Source organism: Mauremys reevesii, linkage group 2 (assembly GCF_016161935.1).
Source record: "Mauremys reevesii isolate NIE-2019 linkage group 2, ASM1616193v1, whole genome shotgun sequence".
NCBI classification, from domain to species: domain Eukaryota; kingdom Metazoa; phylum Chordata; order Testudines; family Geoemydidae; genus Mauremys; species Mauremys reevesii.
In genome coordinates, this window is record NC_052624.1 from 263,655,819 (window position 1) to 263,681,327 (window position 25,509).

The 25,509-nt window shown below is 44.1% G+C and overlaps 1 protein-coding gene across 5 annotated transcripts in view; it reads left to right on the top strand.

The window, feature by feature from the left end:
* The window catches only part of DEPTOR (DEP domain containing MTOR interacting protein), a 133,023-nt gene that overhangs the window by 28,529 nt on the left and 78,985 nt on the right, over window positions 1-25,509 (top strand). For 2 of the 5 annotated variants that reach the window (XM_039521555.1, XM_039521557.1), the window contains exon 2: window positions 1,395-1,490. In XM_039521555.1, the coding sequence (XP_039377489.1) occupies window positions 1,395-1,490 (96 nt within the window). Of the gene's footprint in view, window positions 1-288; window positions 844-1,394; window positions 1,491-1,544; window positions 1,758-16,543; window positions 16,641-25,509 lie in introns of those variants that run through there. The other 3 variants (XM_039521556.1, XM_039521559.1, XM_039521558.1) reach the window with 3 other exon arrangements.

Consider the following 25,509-nt stretch of genomic DNA (forward strand, 5'->3'; position numbering starts at 1 on the left):
TGCTAGAGATTTTAGACCGGAGTGCTCAGAATTTGGACTCCGATGCCTCTTTGCAAATACCCAAGGACAGCTGCCAAGGTACATTCTGTGCAACCTGAGCGGCGCTGTACTTTCTGCCAGGCACCGGGTACTGCAGCACAGACTAGCACAATTCTGCACTCTTGGCTGGGTTTCTTCTTTCTCCATTTCCTTCTGACACTAAAGACCCCTGCACTGAGCAAGGGAAAGAAACACCAGCTGCAGGAGCCTCAGAAGGAAAACTCTAGGGTGACTTAGGAGGAGGATCACACTGGGAGCTCTGCACTCACTACAAGGGGTCAAGGCAAAATTAGAGTAGGGCGGGGGAATTTGATTCTAAAGGATCAGTCTATTTTTTCTGCGCCCCCCCTCCTCCTCCCCCTTATTTTTAATTGCTGTAGAGAAAGAAATACGGGAAGGAAAAACTCTTGTGTGGAGAGCGAGGACAGGAACAGCTGGAGTTTTCCTTGCAAGAGGGTGGGGAGCAGGGGAGGCTGTTGTGTTAGCTGTATCCTGAGTCCTCAGAACACCTCTGCTCTTGCTCGGCAGCTTGGGCTGCACGCTGCCGTCTCAAAGGTCGCTTGTGATAAACATAGGGCCTCCGCCCCCCAACCTTGGGTGCTACGGCTTTGGCTGTGACATTCAGTCTTTTCCATGCTGGAGAAGTAGTAGCGAGCGATGTGATAGACAGAGGGGGACGCTGCTGGCTTGGCTGGACCTGCTGCTGCTGCAACCATGTGTCTCTCTCTCTGGCTGTGACACAGTAACAAGGAAATTGGTGGGATCTTTCTTTATCTCCACAAGGGAAAGGTGACCTGCACAAAGGTAAGCGAAAGTGAGGCGTGGAGCTTCTGTTAGGAACTGGCAGTGGCGCAGTGTCCCTTGAAATAAGCAGGCGGGGAAGAAAGGCTTTTTGCAAAGGGAAGCTGAGCGGAAAGCGTGTTGCCTTTGAGCTGTCAGAAACAAATTGCATGCAGGCATTTAAAAGCTCAGCGCTCTAGTTTGAGAAGCCAGACAAGTAGCCATGCAGCGATGTGCTGCAGAATAAAAACCACCCACCCATGCAGCTTCGCAGCGCTGGGAAACGCAATCAAACTAACCGATCGATGGGACTTAATTAAAACGAGGCATATCCTGCAGGAGGCTGGAACTGGACTGAAATGTTCCCTTTAAAGATGTGTGCGGTGCAGATGACGGATCTGTTTAGTTACTGAATTTGCAGGGAAGGAAGGGGATTTTAATAAGGGTGGGGGAGGGGTTGGGATGTATTCATGTTGTCATTTAACCTAACCTAGTTGTCATTTAACGAGCATATTAACCCAGCCCAGCCAGCTGCAGCCCCCCCTTAGCCCTGTTGTGTTGTCTGTCCCCGGCAGGCTGGCAGCGATGGAGGAGGACATGGGCAGCATGCAACAGAAGGCTGCTGAGCTGGAGCACATGGCTGAGGTCTTGCTCACTGGGGAGCAGTTACGGTAGGAGATAGCTCCTTCCTCCCGCACAGACATTACTACAGACTCTAAAAGGGGAAACTCCTTTGCTCCTGTATTTAAGGAAATTGCTGTTAAATGGACAGTTTGTTTTTTACTTCACAGCTGTGTACATCTGGATGAACTCCATTTAAATCAATGGCTCAAATTTTGCTCTTGGTTGCACAGGTGCAATCCTGTAGGGTCTGATTCTGGTCTCCCACTGGTGTAAAGCAGAAGTAACTCCACTGATGTCAATGGTGTAAACCTGATGTAAGTGATAGAGGAATCAGAACTGCAACCTCTGTGAACTTGTGTGCCTCATCCTCTCTAAACCCACATTATCAGTGCACACACATACCTCTGTCAGACCTGCTAAACCACAGACATTTGGGAAATGCAGGGGTTTTGTGTGTGCTTTAATTAGATTCTTAAAAGCTCCTGCTTTCAGCCTGTCACAGCTGCTCAGCTCTGCTGTTTCAGCTAGGAATTGGGCTATATGTAAATAGTATTGCAGGCCTGGAATAATGAGTTATCTAGCATTCCTTGCAATATTTACTGAGACTGCTACAGTCCAGGGCAGCTTTCTATTCCATTCTGTTTAGGGTCTTCTAATTTGGTCATGGCTGTACTATCTGAGGACTCGGGGGAAGGTGACAGCAAGTCAGCAAAGAGGTTTTAAAAGGCAAAACCAGAAGAGGAATAATAATTAAAATCAGATTTTAATGGATTTCTGGTCCAGTGTGTCAAATATGATTGGCACTATAAACATGATTAAGTTAGAAGGATAGAATAAACCTCTATTAAGATCCAGGTTTTTGTAGTCTCTTGGAATAATGCAGAAAGACTTTGGATCTAACACAGTCCATTTTTTATAGTTTTTTTTTAAATTTTGGATCAGTTGACCAAATTCCTATGCATCACACACAGCAATAAAGAAGAAAATTTGAAAGCTTCCCAATTCTCACTGTTAACATAACTTGTGATTCAGGAAATACAGACGATTGTCTGATAGTGGTATAATCAGAAAGACGTAATAGCAGTAGGCCAGAAGTTTTCTTCAAATTTTCAGCAAATAATTTAAAATGCTGGTTTAACATTTTTCATTCATAATTTTGAAAACATTGCTTGATCCGGGAGCCGTTAAGATGAGAACCAAAGTTCCTTGATTTCATCTCAATCAAAGTCAAGTATTCAGACTAACAGTTATTATTAAGATCAGTTTGTATTTTAAATTTGTATATTGATGGCAGTTAAACTAAGAAAATAATTAGTACTAAAGCAGAATGTTTAGGAATCCTCTTCAGTTTTAAGATGCTAGTTCAGAAGACATTTTCATAGCTAGTACTGTAGTTGGTTTTTTAGGTTACTTTCTGGCCAGATCCTCAGCTGGTTTAAATTGGTGCAGTTCCAGAGTAAGTGAAGCATTGCTGATTTGCATCAGATGAAGATCTGGCCCATGGGTTTTGGTTCTTATTCTGAACTGGTATGTATACATTTTCTTAGCAATTAGCTTAGGAATCTTAGCTTCAGCTCTTGGGGCCAAGTTTTTAAAGGTACTTAAGTGCTTAAAGAGGCAGATAGGCAATAGGAGTTAGGCCAGGGGTTCTCAGACTGGAGGTCGGGACCCCTCAGGGGTCACGAAGTTATTACATGGGGGGGTCGCGAGCTATCAGCCTCCACCCTGTCCCCGCTTTGCCTCCAGCATTTATAATGGTGTTAACTATATAAAAAAGTGTTTTTAATTTATTGTGTGTGTGTGTGTGGGGGGGGGGGTCACACTCAGAGGCTTGCTATGTGAAAGGGGTCACCAGTACAGAAGTTTAAGAACCACTGAGTTAGGCTCTCTTGGAAATGCCATTAGGGACCCTTCTGCACCTTTATGCACCTAAATGTGTTTAAAAATCTGGCCCTTGGAGACTCACCTCACCACTGCTGCAGAAGTTGTAGTGGGGTCAGCCACCTCCCATGCACCCATTATGGCCGGGGTGCTGCTGTGGTGCCCTGCCAATAGGATTGCCAACTTTCTACTCGCACAAAACCGACCATCCTTCCCCTGCCCCCTGCTCACTCCATTCCCCCCTCCCTCTGTCACGCGCTCTCTCCACCCTCACTCACTTGCTCATTTTCACTGGGCTGGCTCGGGGTTGGGGTGTGGGAGGGGGCTCCAGGCTGAGGCAGTGGCTTGGGATGCAAGAGGGGTGAGGGGTCCAGCTGGGGGTGTGGGCTCTGGGGTGGGGCCAGGGATGGGCGGGCTTAGGATGCAGGAGTGGCTCTGGGCTGTGGGGGTGGAGTTGAGGGTACAGGGTATGGGAAGGGGCTCTGGGATGGAGCAGAGGTTGGGTGCAGGCGGAGGGAGAGCTCCAGCTGGGGGTGCAGGCTCTAGGGTGGGACTGGGGATGAGGGGTTTGGGGTGCAGGAGGGTGTTCTGGGCTGAGATTGATGGGTTTGGAGGGAGGGAGGGGGATCAGGTCTGGGGCGCAGGGGTGTGTGTGCAAAGTGGTCCTTCCGGGAGCTTACCCTAAGCAGCTCCCGGAAGCAGCGGCAAGTTCCCCATCTGGCTGCTACGTGGAGGCACGGCCAGGCAGCTCTGCGTGCTGCCCTGTCTGCAGGCGCTGCCCCCACAGCTCCCATTGGCCACAGTTCCTGGCCAATGGGAGCTGTGGGGATGGTGCTTGCATCAGGGGCAGTGTGCAGAGTCCCCTGGCTGCCCCTATGTGTATAAGCTGGAGGGGGGACATGTCGCTTTTTCCTGGGAGCTGTGCGGCACAGAGGCTAGCAGGGAGCCTGCCAGCCCTGCTTTGCGGCGCCACCAAGCAGACAGTCAATAGCCTGGTCAGCAGAGCTGCCAGAATCCTTTTCGACCGGGTGTTCCAGTCAGAAACCAGACACCTGGTCACCCTACCTGCCAATGATTTTCCCCTCAAAGGGCTTCTTAAATAAACACTGCACAGGCTTTTCTTGTCCATTCACCACCATTTCTCAGGGATCCAAGTTTATTTACATAAATAATGCTCCAAAATAAAACTCAGTCCCAAGACACAGTCCACCAGTTTTACGTTCTTGTCATGTCATTCCTGGGCTTTTCCTGCCTTTTGTGTCTTTAGGGAAACCCCACAATACAGGTCTTTCTACAGAAGCCTGCTCACTCCCAGCATGCTCCAGTTCACGCTACTACTCCCAGACCTTCCTGCCTGTGGCCTTTCCTGCTTTGGTAGGCCACTCCCAGGCCAAAACCTCAGGTTTCTGGCTCTGGATTTCAAGCCCCCAGATATCAGTGTCTTCCCTCCAGGAGCCTTTCTGACTTCCTGCAGATTCCTGAATTTCCCTCTTGCTGACTTGGGGTCCTGCAGGAGCCCTGTAGCATCTATATAGCTGGGGCTCATTCTGTAATCAGGGCTGGCTTACCAGCAGGTTCTCCACCCTAGGGGGTAAGCCATCCTGCTATAGTAATAACATGTTACTTATTTGTACATGATGCTACCAGAGAAAATAAAGACAGTCCGTACCCCTGTAAATCTGTGGGGATCCACATGAATGGAAGGATCCACTCTTGTGAATCTGATTGCAGGGTTGGGGCCTAGGTTTATCTCTGAATTTGTACCCCCCTCTGACACAAATATTTGTGTCTTATTTTTTCACTGTCTAGATCTGGGCAACAGAATAGGTTTGTTAGCGGCACATTTTGTTTCAGAAAATAAGGGCCGCCAGTATATGGTAGCAAACGGAGTGGTAGACATGTTTTGGCCAATGGTATATTTGTGGTTTCCTTTTCTTTTCCCATCTAAGAGAAGTATATAAATATTAATGCTAAATAAATAACTTGCCTGATTGCCTCAAAGAGGAAGATATTACAGTAAAGGTATTATAGATGTGTATAGAACAGACAAACTGGTGCTAGAAAATTACAATACACACATATTCTGAAGAAACATACTGTAGTCAGTTCTTAGCAATGCTTACAAACATTACATAAGACCTTAGAGGAGATGATTTAGTGACTGGTAATTATGTGGATAAAATGTGTATGAGTAAGTGCTACATGCTTCAGGGTCAGGAGGTAACGGTATTAGTCTGTAGCCACAAAAACAACAAGGAGTCCAGTGGCACCTTAAAGACTAACAGATTTATTTGGGCATAAGCTTTCGTGGGTAAAAAACCTCACTTCTTCAGATGCATGAGATACTTCCGGATGACTGCCAATGTTCCCTCTAATTTTTCCCATCCATGTGCAGAATGAATTTGGCTATGTGCGCCAATATGGAGATGATGTGTGGCAGGGGTGGGGCTGAGGGGCTTGGAGTGTGGAAGGGGGCTCAGGGATGGGGCAGAGGGTTGGGTGGGCAAGGGCTCTCGCTGGGGGTGTGGGCTTTGGGGTGGAGCCAGGGAAAGAGGACTCCCCCCAGCCCTCTTTCCCCACAGCAGCACCTGGGCTGGGGCTGTGGGAAGGGCACCTCTCCCTGCCGCAGCAGCTCCGGGGCAGGAGGAGTTAAGGGCACGGCCTTTCATGTCGCCCTGTGTGGCAGCACAGGCGTGCACCTTAGCAGGAACCTAGATGGCTGCATACCCCAGGCGTGACAGAATAAAAGGAAAACACAAGAAGGGTACAGGGTTATGCAAAAAAAAAACCCTATGAAAATCAGGTGTTTATAATTATACTCTTGGTTTATTTGTAAACCAGAGCAGTGTGTGTGACTTAATTCACATATTTGAAATAACTTCATTAAAAATTCTTTGTGGATGTGTAAGGTGATGGTGGGTCATGCCACGTACCTTTATTAGCTATAATAATAAATGTTTAGGACCCAATAGTCCCTTCTACTTCTAGAAGTAGTGGATATCTAAGCAAATATCTGACTAAATTACTGCTGCAAGAATGCATGACCAATGGGAGCACAGCTCCTGAAGAAACTGTGATCTCAGTTGGAAGGAGGCCCAGAGGAGCAGTGCAGAGGGTCCAGCCTTCTACAGGACTGGGGTTTGGAAGCTGCAAACCTGCCTCCTCACTAAGGTCCCAATGCATCTCCGGGTAGGCAACTATGTGAAGAGTATGTCACCAGATTTCCTAGCAAGATGGGTTTCTCTGGGGGAAGATATGATAGCCTTTACTAGTTATAGTTTGGACAGTATTGGTCAGATTTAAAGAAATTTAATAATCAGAATACGTAGTTGTATTAATATATAATACAACTGAAGTCAATGGGAGTTCTGCCTGAATAAGAACTTCAGGATCTGGCCCTAAATCATTTATGTCCCAGTAGATGGCAGTGAATCATGTTAACTTCAACATTGTTTTGAGAAGGGATTAGGGTGTCACAGTTGCTGTGAGTTTTTTTGTTTACAACAATATAGCTATCCTCATGGACTGTAGACTATTTTGTACCATAACTTAGTTTACAAATTACTTTTCCTCTGGCAACAAAAAGTTGCTTCAATAGGTGGGTCCTTTATGTTAGTAAACATGTTCTGGGGTCTTATACTGTTCCCTGGCTGCATACATGCTCTCTTTGACAAGTCATACCTGTCTGCTGCCTTGCCCTTCTGCACAGGATGAGTACAATAATGGTTTACCATGGCCAAATCCCTGACAGGTAAGTCTTTTTCCAGTCCACAGACCTCTTGTTTTCTCACGTTTTGTGTCCTTAGTGTCCATGGGCCATAGTTGGCTCACGGAGTAATGAGAAACATTAGAATATCTGAACCCACACCTATCTGGTTGCTTACTAAAATTTGCCTATGATCTAGAAAAGTAAACTCTGGAGTAGGTGTGACTTCAATAACATTTAACAACTTTCCTTCTATGATATTGTGGTGACCTAATCTTTATATTCCTCTTATTTTATAAGCTCTTGAGCTGTCTTGAAGCCACTGTCTCCAGAGCCAGGACACTATTCCAGCTATTGAGCAAGCATGTATGCACCATAGTAGAGAAAAGGGCAACATTTAGTTTGTGGCATAAATATTCATCATGAAGGAGGTATGTGTATTTCCACCCTTTTCAAGTTCTAAAATAGGGGGCCAGGAAAGCTGCTTTTCCCAACAGCATTGCAAAGTCCAGTAGCTGCATTAAAGGGTTTTTCCCCTTCCTTTAACACATTGAGAATTGGCCATTACTAGAGGCAGAATATGTTGATTCATCTGTTGGTTCACCTGAGGGGTCTATCCCCTGCAGACTTCTTAAGACAGTTGGGAGATGGGGGGAGATTTCCATCCTTTGAACCTTCTACAGTGTGTGGGACAGGGTGTTAGCTACCCAAATAAATAATATTATGGATTTTATGTTTTCCAAAAACCCAATGAAATTTCATCAAAGCATTGCCTTGAAAGCATCAAAGTGGAGCACTCCAAGATCGGGGAATCTATTCCATTAAACAGTCTTGATTACATAATCAGCATTATGTGCATGATTAGGTGCATCCGACGAAGTGGGTATTTACCCACGAAAGCTCATGCTCCAAAACGTCTGTTAGTCTATAAGGTGCCACAAGACTCTTTGCTGCATAATCAGCATACTATTTTGCAAGTATTACTATACTAATTTTTTTCATACAGCCTCTGAGGTGTCTTACCCTGTTACATTCTTCATTGCTCTACACTTATAGTATTTTTAGTAACGTTATGGTTCCATATATCTTTATTGATGTATGGTTTGATTTCGAAAGGTCCTGGGGATCTGCAGCTCTCATTGACTGAAATGGAATTTATGAATGTTCGGCACTTCTGTAGCTCAAACTATTAGACCTTTAATATGCTACGCCATGTGTTTTAATAATTACAGCCACCATGTAGAAAACAATTTCCTTTCAATCAACACGACTACAGGAAGCTACATGTGTGTAGCAAGTCTGTTAAAACGCATGTATATTTATTTATGTTTTGTTTGAGAAATACCCTATGATCAAGGAATTGAAGATTAAGTAATAATCATGCCCATGCACTGAGGACAGAATTAACACTGCTTAGTCAGCCTGGCTTTGCCATTTCTTGTATTCTGGGCTCTTTACCCATTCTCCCACTGCAGTGTTTTTGTGTGGGCAGTTCGCAGAGGTAAGCATATGACACGTTATCATTACCATATTGTGGTGGTGCCCAAGCCCCAATCACAGACCAGGATCCCATTGTGCTCGGTGCTGCACAAACGCAGAACAAAAAATGATCCGTACACAGCTTTTCCGCAACACAGATCTCATCCCATATGTCAGCTAGCTGTCCTGCTGGACAATTGATGGCAGCTGCAAGTGTCACTATTAGGATCTCATTGAAAAGAGAGAGACTTTGAGTCTGCTGTTCCTAGGAAACTGAGGTCAGATTCTGCCAGGACTCCAGCCCTTCTCTGTTCACTGATTGTAGACCCATCGTTACCCTGTAGAAACAGGCACAGGTCTAATTAGGTGGGAGTCTGAAACAGCAGAGAGTGGGTCTGCCAGGTGTAGCACTTCAGAGGTTGTCTCACAGGTATCAGGATGGGTGGGGAAGCTCTGTGCGCAATGCTCTGACAGAACTCCCTCTCCCTGGTCCCCCTTTCACATCACTGGAGCTGGAGACCATGATAGAGTTTTTTTGAATGGATGAGGTGAGGAGAACACCATGAAACTAGGAAGGAGGTGGATTGGCCTCCTCTCCTGGATTGGCTGAAAGTTGTCAGGGACTAGTCTGGGTATTTCCTTCTCTTGGGACAAATATCCTGGTCTCTGTAGACCCCAGTCTGTTCTGGAGTACAGAGCCCAAGCATAAATGTATAATTATGCATTTGAATAAATACTATTGTGGGGGAGATTGAGTTGTTGGAGGGCTGGTACTGGGAGCTGGAAGGCCAAAGTTAAGAGGCATCAGCAAGGCAGGATTAGTTCATATGGTGGTTTCAAGAAGTGTACCTGAGCTTCCAGGAATTGTACACTCTATAATAGCACCCTAGAAGATTGATTGCCAAAAAAGCCTACATAAACATAACATTAGCTTGCAAAGTTAATAATGTCAGGAAATGCAACAGTTAAGATCTCTACAGAAATACTAACTTCCATATGTGCACTACCTTTTATTCATATTTTTTCTTTGTAAACAAGAATATACAATATTCAAACTATCCATTTAGGCTTTTACAGAGTGTATGTACTACAAATTAAACATGATCTAAATTGCATTCCTAGTTATCGCTGTGTAACCACATTTACTTCAATATGTACTGGATAACGTAGCCAAGATTATTTTGCTTTAGGAACTTTAATTTTTGCATTATTTTAAAGCTCTCCCAAAACAGTAACTGTGTAATCCTACCATCGTTTTTATGTAATTTATTTCTTTTTGTATATATTACTCTTTAAATATTTAGCTTCTCTCTCAAGGTCTCTGCAATTTTCTTTAAAGTTAAATATTAATCAAATTCATGAATACTTAAAATAAAGTCAAGTTTTGCAACTAACTTGGGGGAGGAGGGGTTTGAACTGTGTATTGAAATCCCATATTTTCCCAAGCCCTTGAGGATAAATATCTGCAGCATGACTATGCTTATGTTCCTGCACAGTAGCAGTGGCCACAGCCAAGTGAAACTGAATTTAGATCTAAAGAAAAATAAAATATTTTAATCTAGACAGTCCTGCGCTGCCAGAAAAGTGCTATTGTGCGATATTATGGGTATAATAATATGCAATCATGCTCCTTCATTTCTGGAAACTCTGAAACAAGGAAGGGGAATGAGATGCATGGAACCAAAGGGGAAGGGGAAAGATGACACACAGACACTAAGGGTGTCAGCAGGGAGAAACACAGGAAATCCAAGGAGGTTTGAGAATAAAGAAAGATATGACTATCCAACTGTGGAAAGAGAGAGATTTATGTAAAATTAGAGAGATTTGGGGTAGGAAAAGAGATGGCAACCCAGAGAGGAAAGAAGTGCGGCTTCTGTTTGGATTGGTAACTGACATAACATAGATACCTCTTACCCTCCAGTAGTTGGGAACTCCGCACTAAGAGAGTGAGTGAAGGAGGGAAAGCAAGGACAGTTCCAACAGAGAGAAATGAAATTAGCCCTCTTCACTAAAGAGAGAAACCTCATCAGTTTAGAGCAGGGAACAGGTTACAGTTAAAATTTGCCTCAGCAGAGACTCTACACAAATAACCAATCGGAGAGTTGCGATCCAAAGTTTGGCTTTCTGTAACATGGAGCAATAGTTGTATGAATATATGAATGAATATATGAAAATAGCTGCACTAAAGGTGCAAGAGTCTTATTTACAAGACAAATCCTCTCTCCCCCACACCATACTGGACTGTCTGAGCTTGGTGAATCCACCATTTGGGCCCCAGAAAGGAAGGCAGGGTTAGAGTAATGACTGCAAAGCAGCTCGGAGGCTTCAGTCACCACTGCTGCTTTTACACCCTACTTCTCAGAGGGCAATATCCTGTGGCTGCTCTGCCATTTGGACCCACTAGCCTTGCCCCGCTGCCTTACTAAGGCTCCTCGTTCCCACCACAACCCAGCAGGGACAAAGAAGGAGACCTCGTAGAGCTGGGTTTAGGGACGCGCAAGCAGTCTGCACCACTGGGTGGGTCCCCAAATCTTATTCCTGCTGCCTCCAATGGGTCCCTCCTTGTTTGGGGATAGATAGGATTTGGTTCTGAGGATATGGCTACGCTGCAGAAAAGACCTGTAGCACCATGAGGATGTCCAGTTTAAACATAAAGCATTTTCAGACTCCAGTCCAACAGTTTTTAAAAATAAGGTTGATCTTGAAACCTAACATGTGTTACAGCAAGATAAGTTGGCCCTAAGGTCACAATGAGAAAAGCTATTTACATACAACCAAGTCTGACATCTCTCGTAGTCAAAGTTTCTACTGTATCTTTCCACTCTGCGCTTTACAGGATATAATACAAAAGGAGGGGCAAATATTGACTTTTCCATTTCATAGGTGCTACAAAACTATATTGTACAAACTACGTAACTGATTCATCATAGGCTCCATCCATATAAAAACACAACTCCAAAGTGTAAAATTATTTTCAGAACTTCAAACAGTATGATTTTGCAATGACTTCTGGCCTATTTTTAACAATGCCTCACCCAGCAGGTGCATTCAGATCCTTGGCCATCCCAGTGACGTCAAACGTACTTTCAAATAACTGAAAAAGTACCTGACTAGGCCTGAAAATTAAGTAAGCACAAATAGGAAGGCTGAGTTTGAAATATCAGAGGCCTGATTCTTTTTTGATTCTTCAATGCTGTGTACCAAATCAAAGTGATAACATTTCACACTCACTTTGCACATGTGTAAATGGCTGTACAAAGTGCAAGGCAGTGGAGAATCAGGTCTTTAATATGAGACCCTTTCCTGGAATTTAAACTTCAAAAATTATGAAACTGATCACAGACTCAGGCTTTCAGGAGTTTAGGTCATATCAGTATACTTTGTACTTATATAGTGTCTTTCCCCTGAATACCTCATTAGTGTTTTAGAAGCTTCAGTTAATCATCCCAATAACTCTGGTAGGTAAGTAAGTACCATTGTCCTTATTTCACAGATGGGAAGACCGAGGCACAGATGTTAAACCCAAAATTAAACTGTAAATTTTGGCACTTTTTACTAATACACAAATGTAAGGAATTTTAGCCTCCTCAGGACAACATGAGGTGCTAGAATCACTCACAGCGTGGTATCCAGTGTCTGTTACTGGTAGCGCTGGTAGTGAAACTTTAGCCATTAAAACTCTTTCTTGTGTCTAACACAGCAATGCCGGGAATGAGGAGGTAGAAAGTCAGGAAGAAGAAATGGCATGAGAGAAGGATTATTTAGCAAAATATGTTTCTGCAAATTAGCTACTCTTAAAATTGTTTCTGTCTCTACTTGTAATTGGACTATTAATTTATTATTATTAATTTGTATTGTGGTAGCGTGTAGCTAGGTGCTGCACAAACACACAACGAAAAGATTGTCTCCGCCTCAGAGAGACTACAAGTAGAGAAGATAAGAGACAACTGGTGGATACAGACAAACAGAAGAGCACAAGGAAACTCTGAGACAGTGCTGGTCAGCATGTTAGAGAGTGGTCTCAGCACACCTTTTGCCTGTTATCAAGTTTTTTGTAGGTATCACAGCAATGGAGAATTTTAAGAAGGGTTATGAAGAAGGCCAATGAGATATGTTTGCAAAGGTTTACCAGGAGCTCCTCCTGTATGTGAGGGGCAGCATGAGAAAAAGCACAAAGATGTTTTGGCACCATTGAGCTCAGGTATGTATGTGAGTCACTATCCCCAGTGGTCTATGAGAGAGATGATAGACATGGTGGGGATAAGCTGTGGAGGGCCTTGAAAGTGAAGATAAATAGTTTGTGTTTGATGGGAGGGAGAAGGGAGAGCCAGTGGAGGGATGCAAACAGAAGGGTGACATGGTCAAAACGACTAGCCAGGAAAATTATGTTTGTTTTTGAATGGTTACGAGCTGGGCAAGTTTGCGTTTCTCAAGGGTAGAGAAGAGGAGAAGCCTTGAGGCATCAAATGATGAGTATCTGGATCAGAATTTTAGTGGGGTGGATGGAGAGGAAAGGCTCTTTTTCTCTCAGCGATGTTATGCAGGAAGAATCCACATGGCCCCTGGAATCCTTCCCTTTATAAACAGTTTTAACATGATCAGCTTTGAAATATTTACCCTTTCTGGCTATTATGTGGTTTTTACATGGTTTGTGTAAACCATTCTCTAGTGCCACATTTGTCTTGAGATCCAAGACAGTTGTTTATTTATTTCATTTCACTGTCTCCTCTTGTTAAGGCCACTCGAGCTGGTGAATACTGTTAGTGTTCATCTCAATTTTTAACCACAGTTGCTTTGTATGTGTTTGCATCCGTTTTGCCTTTTTTCCCCTGTGTATAGTCTACAAAGTGAATGTATTGACAGGATTTTTTTAAAATAGCATTTGCATGTTGTAATCCTTTCTTTCTCCCTTTGTAAGTATATTTTGTCTTTAAAGGATGCAAGCACACCTTTAAAGGAGCAAGGACTGTGTATTCCTGGTTTTGCACAGAGCCTTACACATTGCCAGTGCGGCTGTACCAGAAAAACCTAACACATAGTTATAATACACATCATGGAAACAGTGAATTTTAATTTAATTAATTTAATTTAAATGACCGTTACAGAATATTCAGAGGAAGCAAATTTTGAATTTGAAATGGTGTTTGCCTCAGAAACCTGATTCTAGAATTTATGCTAACCCAGTCAGGGAAGAGAAACCAATAGAAGTTGTTCAAATTTAGAATATCAAATAATGTCAATTGCTTTTGAAGAGCTGTACGCCACTGATTATTCACAGCAGTGATTCTGCAAGTATGTAGAACAATTTCAAGCAAGATCATCATAATTGTATAAATTATCCATCCAACTGATTATTACCCAAATTTATTACAGACTGTAGAATATAATTTTATGGCATAGGAAGCAGTTTGTTGCTTCTTGACTTCTAAGGATTCAATTGAATGAAGTCAGCAGCTGGCTGTGAGTAATTTAGTGGGAAGGGAGAACCTGAGCTGATATATTTGCTGCCTGGTCAGTGCAAAAAGAGAAACGTAGGTATAAAGAAACGAAAAGTAGCATTAAATCGTGCACACACCAAATGCATTGTGTGGAAGCATTATGAGTACAGAAGCCTGAAGAAGGAACTGACATGGAAATTAAACTACTTTAAAAATTAGCACCATTTGGGTAACATAAAATGAGTATTATAAAGTCATTCAGGAAAAATAGATGAGGCTAAATTATTTAGTGGATGTTTGTGACCAGAAAAATCTTTTATTTTCTCTATAATGTGAGGTAACTGCCATTATCCATCATCACTGTTGCCTGTTCTAAGCTGTCAAGGTGCTGAAAATGTCAACTTAAAATTCACAATGAACAAAAGAAAGGGCCCAGTTTTGCCCATATATAAATTTGAGCAGTGAATGGGAGCCCTGGTATGAGATATGACTCTATCACAGGGTTGCCAACTCTCCAGGATTGGCCTGGAGTTTCTCAGAATCGCCATCAATCTTCCAGTGACTGTTGAAAGCAATCCAGGAGATTTTAATAGGATATTTTAAGAAAATGACAATGTCATGTTGGGGGGAAAAAAAACTTCCAGAATAGCTTCAGTCAGAACTGGCAACCCTACTCTATCCCTGTAGAATGCAACTCTAGTATTGGCAACCGGTCATTTAAAAATAATGAGTCAGGCCCTAAAATCATGATCTTGGATTAAAAATCATGAGATTTTTAAAACTAAATTTTGGGTTATTTTTATTTGCCTTCTGATTTCTCAGCCTTTAGGATTGAGAGGAAGGAAGGTACTATGGTTAGGACACTAGCCATGGACTCGGGAGACAATTTTCTGCTCTGCTACAGACTTCTTGTGTGATCTTGGGCAAGTCATTTCATTTTAGTGCCTCAGTTCTCCAGCTGTAAAATGGGGATAATAGTATTTCGCTATCTCACAGAGGGGTTATAATGATAATGATTAGTGTTCAGATATTATGGTGATAGGAGCCATGTAACTATGGTAGGAAGATAGGGTGCACTTGTTTCACATTTTCAGGCTTTTCTCTGTGACCATGAGGGTTAGAAACTTATTTATTTTAAATGAAAGCTGAGATGCTCATGCAATCACTCGATTCCAGAAGCGGGAGCTTTAAGGAAAACACCAAGGGTGAAATCCTGGTCCCATGGAAGTCAGTGGCAAAATTCCCATTGACATCCATGGGGCCAGGATTTCACCTCAGATAGTGTGAGATTCATGAAAAGATCATGGTTAAGAGAGTCATGAGAGCTCAGAGAAAGGGCAGAGGCGGGCTGAGAGCTTTAAGGAGGAAGGAGTGGGGAAAATTCCCTTGTTGAGCCATGGAGCCAGATCAGGGTGGTGAGAGAGGAAGGGAGTCACCTGCAGACTTTCCCAGGCCAGAGAGGCCTGAAGGCTGAAAGTAGCAGATGGAGATGCCTGGCTCTCTGCGCTGGAGGGCTGAAGCCAGAGAGGCCTGAAGACTGAGGAATGGTGCAGGGATGAGCCCAGTGAGGTCTCCGCAAAAATTGTAACCATACTTGGGGAGGCAACAGTGTCGAGAAACACCTCAGCTAGAGAGGAGCTGAGTTGAGGTGCGATGAGAGACACTGGAGCTGTACCTGGGAACTGGAGTGAGATGTGATAAGAGATGCTGGAGCCTACCTGGGAACTGGAGTGAGGTGTGCTGAGAGACACTGGGAACTGGGGTGAGTTGTGGTGAGAGATGCTGGAGCCGAACTTGGTGTTGGGATACATGTACTATTTGGACTGGGTAGAGGACAGCAGCTCTGGTTTATGGTAGTGCGACTTTTGGTAATAAATTACCCTGCAGATAGGGCTATTTCTGTAGTCTGAAGGCTGTACTGAGTTTATCTGAGGAATCAAGAGGGAAACTGAGGTGACACCACCTGCAGGGTTGCCCTGAGGAGGTGCCCAGGAGGAGGCCACATGGTTGTAGCAGGGAATAAAATCATAGGATTTTTCTATTGATTTTAGGTTTTATAGAAAATCTTTGTAAATTGATCAAAGGAGCATTTGAAAGACAAACTGCTTGAATATACTTGATGTTTGGAAAATAAGTGACTTAAAGGGGATGGAGTTGCACTAAATTAAAAAATTAACAGTTTTAGAGGATTTCTTTTCGTTTATCTCTAACTCAAAAAACAACTGAAGCAACTTAAATTGTGTAGAATAAAATACATCCATGCTAATAATAGCCTTCTTGTTGATTCCGTTTCTGTTACATTTTGGAACATTTGAGTTATATGTAAAAGGCCAGTAACTATTGTACTCCTGGGAATCGAAGTACTAGGCAAAGAGGCAGGAAGAGGAGATTGCACAACACATTTAAGAGGAAGTAAAATAAGCACCAAGAGAGAAATTCACTCAAGCATGTAGGGGCCTTGGAAACGTCCCAAAGCCATCCCAAAGCTGACTGCTCTGCTACAGACTTCTTGTATTCAGAGGCTCTAGACCATCACTGCTTATGATGTGGTAGAAGTAGGAGCGGGGGCAGGGTCATGCCTTCACCGACCACAAACCTTTGGCAGTGAATATGTAAAGTGAATTTTTTGCCCCTCCCTAGTGCAGGGACTGGAGTAGCAGTGCAGAGGTGCCCCATGACATGCCTACATGTTGGTGAGTAAATTCAGACCTCTCCATAGTTCCAGGCAGAAAATCCATTGTAATGTTGTTCCCTTTAAGGCCAGCATATTGTTGTGATCTAAGCACCCCAACACTGTTGGATGGGACTCAGGTGCTGGGACTCAGAGTAAGGAGCAGGATGCATGAGTTCTGCTAATAAAACAGCATTCAATCTGTGTATCTGATTATGCATTTACTTCCCCAAGATAGGACACCTACTCACTTAGCTCTCCTGTCTGTTTGGAGGTTCCATTTCACCCAGAATGATGAGTTACAAGGACATAGGCTTAGGGCAGAACTAGACTTAAAATGCTGCATCACCACCAGGGGCGGCTCTAGACATTTTGCCGCCCCAAGCACGGAGGGATCGCTGGTCCCACGGCTTCGGCGGGTCCGCTGAAGCCGCAGGACCAGCGGACCCTCCGCAGGCACGCCTGCGGGAGGTCCACCAAAGCCGCGGGACCAGCGGACCCTCCACAGGCATGCCGCCGAAGGCACCTTGCCTGCCGCCCTAGCGGCGACCAGCAGAGCGCCCCCCGCGGCTTGCCGCCCCAGGCACGCGCTTGGAGCGCTGGTGCCTGGAGCCGCCCCTGATCAGCACAGCTGCACTGATGCAGCTGTGTCACCATAGTGCTTAAGTGAACATACTTCTATGCTGATAGAACCTATTGGTATAGTTAATCCACCTTCCCGAGAGGTAGTAGCTATGTTGGGAGGAGAAGCTCGCCCGTCTACAGGGGGTGAGGGGTTAGATCGGTATAACTATGTTCCTCAGGGATGTGGATTATTCACACCTCTGAGTGATGTAGTTATACCAATATAGGTCTGTAGTTTAGATCTGGCCTTAGACAAAATCTCCATTGACACTGCTGGAGAAGGAGGGCAAGTTGTTCAATAGAACAGGCAAATTTTTCTGTGTCTGCTTTTGTAAAGGAACATTTCCATTTAATTACAAGGAGTGGTGGGGAAATGCTTCTTATCTTTTAAAAGCTAGTCCATTTGTGAACATTTAACAAGATCTAATCAAGCCAGACAAAATCCTTGGTAGCTGGTTGGCAAAGGGAAGCATTCATGATTCATAAGTGGTTACTTGACAGTTGTGTACACATTCATATCACTAATCTGGTGGAGGGAAAGTGCTGAGCTTGCACAAAACCGTGCCTGTTTGGGTTTTTTTGTGTGTGATTTAAAGTGAAAACCTTTAAGTAGGTTTGAAAACCTCAAAGTCTTAACTGGAATTTTTATTAACACATTTTTTCTCAAAGATGAAGTTTTGTGTTAGTTAAGACCCTGATTCTGTGCATCCCAAGCATGTGAGTAACTTCATGCGCTTGAATAGTCCCTCTCAAGTTCACATGCTTATGTGCTTGCAGGATCCAGGCTTGATGAAGAAAACCCACGTAAAGTAGATAGGATTGGTTTTATCATTTGGAAGTATTTGTGGAGAGATAAAAAGTGACTCTACCAAAAAAGAAAAGAAAAGATTTGATGCTGCAGAATCTCCCGAGTCAAATCATTGTTGCCATTTAGCGTAAATGCATTTGGAAGCAATGTAGTGTAGTCTGGTACAATCAATAGCTCTCCAAGGTATTTCTCAGTTTCTTTACAGAAAGTGATTAATTTTCTTCCTTGTTATTTGGCACTTATAATGAAACATTAAGGGACATTGGCTGATCTCTTCTCTTCAGTAGGTGCGTAAGGCTTTCACAGAAAACCATTCTGACTTGTAACTTATCAAAACACTTCTTTCATAAGCAAACATAATAGCTAAGTGAAATTTAAAAGGGCCATAACACGACTACCTAGTTTGCTGTCCCATGTTGAAATAGAATCATATAGAATTATAGAATCCTAGGACTGGAAGGGACCTCGAGAGGTCATCTAGTCCAGTCCCCTGCACTCATGGCAGGACTAAGTATTATCTCTAGATCATCCTGACAGGTGTGTGTCTAACCTGCTCTTAAAAATCTCCAATGATGGAGATTTCACAACCTCCCTAGGCTATTTATTCCAGTTTATTAACCCTAACACCCTGACAGTTAGGAAGTTTTTCCTAATGTCCAACCTAAACCTCCCTTGCTGCAATTTAAGCCCATTGCGTCTTGTCCTATCCTCAGAGGATAAGAACAGTTTTTCTCCCTCCTCCTTGTAACAACCTGTTATGTACTTGAAAACTGTTATGTCCCCTCAGTCTTCCCTTTTCCAGACTAAACAAACCCAATATTTGTAATCTTCCCTCATAGGTCATGTTTTCTAGACCTTTAATCATTTTTGTTGCTCTTCTCTGGACTTTCTCCAATTTGTCCATATTTTTCCTGAAATGTAGTGACCAGAACTAGACACAATACTCCAGTTGAGGCCTAATCAGCATGGAGTAGAGCAGAAGAATTACTTCTCGTGTCTTGCTTACAACATTCCTGCTAATACATCCCAGAATGATGTTCACTTTTTTTTGCAACAGCGTTACACTGTTGACTCATATTTAGCTTGTGGTCCACTATGACTCAGATCCCTTTCCACAGTATTCCTTTCTAGGCAGTCATTTCCCATTTTGTATGTGTGCAACTGATTGTTCCTTTCTAAGTGGAGTGCTTTGCATTTGTCCGTATTGAGGATTTCATCCTATTTACTTCAGACCATTTTTCTAGTTTGTCCAGATCATTTTGAATGATAATGCTATCCAAAGCACTTGCAATCCCTCCCAGTTTAATATTGTCCACAAACTTTATACGTGTACTCTCTATGCCATTATCTAAATCATTGATGAAGATATTGAACAGGACCACACCCAGAACTGATCCCTGCGGGTCCCCACTCGTTATGCCCTTCCAGCATGACTGTGAATCACTGATAACTACTCTCTGGGGATGGTTTTCCAACCAGTTATGCACCCACCTTATAGTAGCTCCGTCTGGGTTGCATTTCCCTAGTTTGTTTATGAGAAGATCATGAAACATGAAATAGAGTTCTGCATGGGCATAGAGGTAAATCTGACATAAAATAATTTAGTCTTAACTACTGTTATAATATGAATATCTTTTGACTGTTGTTACAGTCCTTGAAACTGGGTGGGAGAAATACCATTTCACCAAATTAGAGAACATGCTTTTGAAGATCTGGCTACTTCTTCCATCATTCATTTTCTGCCCAGGAGCAAGTAGCAGCAGTGGTTTTTTACCTCTTGCTCAGACAAAAGTGTATTTAAAGAGGAAGGCTGGTCTTGCAATTACGACCTGATAGGGATTCTAATCCCAGTTCTACCCCAGTTTTCCTAGGGAATTTTGGGAAAATCACTTAGGGCTAGATTGTGCCTATTCAACACAGCCCTGCTTTATGGGTAGTGTGGAGCTGCACCTCTCCACAGAGAGGCACTGGGAGGAGACACCTTCTGTCCACTCCCCTCTCCTGCTGCCTGAGGAAGTACACAGCCTGCTACACACCTTTAAGGAATGTAGCATATACACATTCACCCTCTTCCCAACTGGCTGATGTGGGAATGGATCCTGTGACATAGAGGCCCATTAGCTGCTGACACAGGCCTGACAAACTCACTACACCTATCACATTGCTGTCATAGTATTTACCTAAGAAGAATGTTGTGTGAGGTATCAAATGAAAGCTTATATTAAACTGGTTATTATAAGCTTTGCACGTTGTATGTGTGGGTGACAGTTAAATTGTTGTATGTATATACTAAGAATGTTTAAACCGTGTAACCAGGCACAGTTGATTAACAAGTTTGTTCAAGACAAAGGAATGTTGATTTGCCAGTCTGCCTAGCTCTCTGATGTATGCAGTGTTGTTGCAGCCATGTCAGTCCCAAGATATTAGAGAGACAAGGTGGGTGAGGTAATATCTTTGATTGGACCAACTTCCGTTGGGGAGAGAGAGACAAGCTTTTGAGCTTACACAGAGTGTCACAGCTAAGTGCGAGGTGGAACAGAATGTTTAGCATAAGTAGTTACATATTTCAAGGGACCATTCAAGGTCCACTTGAAATATGTGTTAACTACTTATGCTAAACAATCTGTTCTACCTCTTGTATTTCTCTGTAGCACTCTGAGTATGTTTCCAGGTTCCAAAGAAGAGCTCTGTGTAAGCTCGAAAGCTTGTCTCTTTCACCAACAGAAGTTGGTCCAATCAAAGATATTACCTCATCCACCTATCTCTCTGATGTAAATCAAGTATTGGGAAAGCCAGAACACAATGGGAGCTGCATTTGTTGTGTGGCAACAGGAAAAGCCATGTTGACAGAGGGGTTTGAAAGCAGGGGAAGGCACTGGAGACAAAACCACTCTCTTTGGTGCAGGGAATTCAATTGTACCTTTCCCTTCCATGGGCTTCCTAAGTCCGGAGGAGAGGTCTAGCCCTGAAATCCATCTGTGCCTCAGTTTCCCTATATCACAGCAGTGGTGTTACACTAAATCCGTCTGTGTGTGTGAGATACCCGGATACTGTGGTGAAGAACGTCATAAAGATTGCTCCCTATTTTTTTTAGGTGTGCATTTTAAAATTACAAGACTTTTCCTTTTATTGGACCAACTTTTGTTGGTGAAAGAGACAGGGTAGTCCCATTGACTTCAACTGACCTACTTCTGTGCTCGAAGTTCAGCGTGTGTGTAAATGCTTTGCTGGATCAGGGCCTAAATATCTTGTCCATGTTTTTGTTAATACGGGGCCAAATTCATTCCAAGTGTAACTTAGCTGAATTTGTTGGTGTTACACCAGGGCAGACTCTGCCCTGAGCTGGCTGAACTGAATTTGATTATCTACTCTGTTACATCAGTTTAATAAAACCAGTGAAGTTACATCAGAATAAAATTGGTGTAATGGAGTGGGGAATCAGGCCCTTGTTTTCTTCATCTGAATCTCTGCTTCTTTTCATACGCTGGACTAGAAAGACACTTTCTGTGGTTTATCTTTTCTTTTTTCAACAGTAATTCTTAACAGAATTCTTAATTTGTAACCAGCCAATGGCTTCAGCTCTTTGAGGCTAAGAGTGACTGAGTGACAAAGACATTTTTTTTTCCTCTTTGCACACCTGGCACAGAATAGCTGTAAAAATGCTCTGAAGAGTTGGCTGTGTATCTTGGCACCTTTTTCCCACATTGCAGACACGGCTACTTACATAAATTAGAGACAGGCATGGTGTGCGGAACTGATTTCAGAAGATGCTTTAAAGACAACCTTTAAAATGTTTATTTCAGGGGACAGAATTTCCTCCCTGCCACACATACTACCAGAAATATCTTCGTCCAGTTTCTAGTGTAGCCCACTGGTTTCAAGACTGTTCTAGCTGCTATGAATATCGGGTATCAGAACTACATAGTCTCATAGCTGAGGCATAAATAGAAAGAGGAACACGTAGCTGGAAAGTGTCAGTGGTTAGTTGCTGAGAATTGGCAGGCCTGTGTGGAAATGCTTGTCCTAGGCGATAAGCATTGCATTTCCAGAATACCTTCACCTAGGCCTCTGTGTGCAATGTTTATATTTTCACTGACTTAACATTTTTTGGCTGGGAAGAGAGAGGGAGAGTAAGGGTTTAAATCTAGAATAAAACTATAATATTTAGGTATTGCTTCTATCTGGAGAGGGGCAGTTTTGTCTTTCATTGGGGCTCTTTAGGAGCAGTGGTGCAAGTGGAATCCATTTCTTACCAGTACGAGGGGTTCAGCAACTAATGGGGGCATGTGACCTCCTCACATGACCCTCCACGTGACTCCTCCCAACCCCAGCCTGGGGCTCCCTTGCTCTCCCCGTCCCCTTCCCATGATCCAGCCCCCTTACGGCGGGGGGAGGGGGGGGGGACGGACGGGGACTCTGGAACTGCAGCGGTGAAAGGAGCAGAACGTGGGGCTGCTGGGCGCCTCAGGCCAGCCGCTCCTCTGGCACGGCTCTACTGCCTCAGCCCCTTTATGCAGGGTCTCCTCTGTCTGTACAGCAGCCCCGCCAGTGAACAGGGCTGGGGGTGGGGGGCAAGGCTGGGGCGGTACAGCGGGCTGGTGGGGCTGCCTGGTGGCCCCATGTTCTGCTCCTCCTGTGTCTTTCTGGTATAAATACCTTGCTGGTAAGGCGTACTGTGCCACCCTACTTGCACTGCTGTTTAGGAGTCATTGAGGGAGGGTGCTGACCCAGTGTCTCTGGCTGCCCTTGCTACACCCTCTCTTCTCTTCTTGTCCAGCACTTCCCACTATTTGGGCAGCTTTGTTCCCAAAACCCAGCCATCCCTGGCAGAAAAGAGGTTGTGGCCCTGCTTTACTCCAGTGCAGCCTCTTTGCTTGGCAGACGTTCTAGCACTCTGAAACCTGCAGTGGGTTTTATGACAGGAGAAGCTGGTGCAATCCCACAGCAAACCTGATCCACCCAGTATTTATCTGTTGATTTCTAAGGAAGAGATTGTGGTGTTATGTGGTGCCAATTTTAAGTTTACAAAAGCATATAAAGAGTTAAATGATGAATAATGAATAATCCCTTTCCCTCCTTGTGTCCTCACTTTTCTGTCAAGTCCATCTTTTGAATCTCATCCTGCAAACACTTGCTAGCATGAGTAGTCACATAGAAACCAATGGAACTATTCACTGTAGTAAGCACTACACAAAGCAGTAAGTGTTTGCAGGTGTTTGCAGGTCTGGGTCAGTAGAATTTAAGCTCTTTTGGGGCAGGAACCGTTTCTGTGAAGCTCTTAGCTAGCACATTGGTGAACACTAGGAAATAATTAATAATTATTAAGAGACTGAGCTGTAAACTGTTCATTCACTGGAGGTTTTGCTGTTTAAAAAGTTTGCGGTTTTATGGCCACACACATGTCTTATGCTATGTGATGGCATGTCTGCAAAAGAGGCCTGATCTGGTGAAAATGAAGTGGGGGTCAGAATGATACAAAACTTTCTGATATGCTTTTGTCTGAAATAAGCATATCAGAACCAAACTGTACAATGCCAGAGCTTTGCTGGGATAAGTGTAGTGACTATGTAGGAAGTGCTACACTGACAACATGGGAAGTGCTGGAGGACCAGTTACCAGTTGTTTCAAAAAAGGTGAAAGAAACCTTTGCAACAGATATGGCAATTTTCCTGCAATATCCTTGAAAGACCTTATTGTATTGTTTATGTATTATTGTGGTCTGGGATTAAATGTAACCTCTCAAGGGGGGAGATGTGACAGCCATTGCAACCCTATTTGGTATCTTTGGGGTCCACTGTTTTAAATGAATGGTTTATGTATGACTGTGTTCGACTCCATGGGGGAGGGCTACCACAGCTCCTCCAGGAACTAAAAACAGTGGGTGGGGATTAAGCCAAATCAGCAAAGTTGTGTGCCCCTCCCTCCCCGAAAAGGTACTGCTTCCTGGGGATGCTCACATATGCGAGTTCAAACTAGATTCTCCAGAGACTGGCAGACAAAGGAAGGATTTTCCACACAGAGCTGGGGGGAGAGGTAGATACGCTGGAGGGTAGGGATAGGGTCCAGAGTGACCTAGACAAATTGGAGGATTGGGCCAAAAGAATCTGATGAGGTTCAACAAGGACAAGTACAGAGTCCTGCACTTAGGATGGAAGAATCCTGTGCACCACTACAGGCTGGGGACTGACTGGCTCAGGGCCGTCCTTACCCATACGCAAAGTACGCAGCTGCTCCAGCCCCTGCTCTGGCTCTTCCCAGCCCCAACCCCACACCCACTCCCCTGAGCTCTGCAGCCTGGCCGGGCCTGCACTCACCGGTGCCGGGAAGTGCAAACCCGGCCCCAGCCGTGCTGCCAGTGAGTGCTGGGGGATGGTTCCCTCCTAGCCCCCAAGCCAGCCCTGCCCCCCCCATGGGGGGCTGCGTAGGGCCCCAGAATAGCTAGGGATGGCCCTGGACTGGCTAAGCAGCAGTTCTGCAAAAAAGGGCCTGGGATTACAGTGGATGAGAAGCTGGATATGAGTCAACAGTGTGCCCTTGTTGCCAAGAAGGCTAGCGGCATATTGGGCTGCATTAGTAGGAGCATTGCCAGCAGATCGAGAGAATTGATTATTCCCCTCTATTCAGCACTGGTGAGGCCACATCTGGAGTACTGCATCCTGTTTTGGGCCCCCACTACAGAATGGATGTGGACAAATTGGAGAGAGTCCAGAAGAGGGCAACGGAAGTGATTAGGGGGATGGGGCACATGACTTATGAAGAGAGGCTGAGGGAACTGGGCTTATTTACTCTGCAGAAGAGAAGAGTGAGGGAGGATTAGATACCAGCCTTCAACTCTCTGAAGAGGGCTTCCAAAGAGGATGGAGTGTGGCTGTTCTCAGTGGTGGCAGATGAAAGAACAAGAAGCATAAGAACATAAGAACAGCCGTACCGGGTCAGACCAAAGGTCCATCTAGCCCAGTATCTGTCTACCGACAGTGGCCAATACCAGGTGCCCCAGAGGAAGTGAACCTAACAGGCAATGATCAAGTGATCTCTCTCCTGCCATCCATCTCCACCCTCTGACAAACAGGCTAGGGACATCATTCCTTACCCATCCTGGCTAATAGCCATTTATGTACTTAACCACCATGAATTTATCCAGTTCTCTTTTAAACGCCGTTATAGTCCTAGCCTTCACAACCTCCTCAGCTAAGGAGTTCCACAAGTTGACTGTGCGCTGCGTGAAGAAGAACTTCCTTTTATTTGTTTTAAACCTGCTGCCTATTAATTTCATTTGGTGACCCTTAGTTCTTGTATTATGGGAATAAGTAAATAACTTTTCCTTATCCACTTTCTCCACATCACTCATGATTTTATATACCTCTATCATATCCCCCCTTAGTCTCCTCTTTTCCAAGCTGAAGAGTCCTAGCCTCTTTAATCTTTCCTCATATGGGACCCTCTCAAAACCCCTAATCAT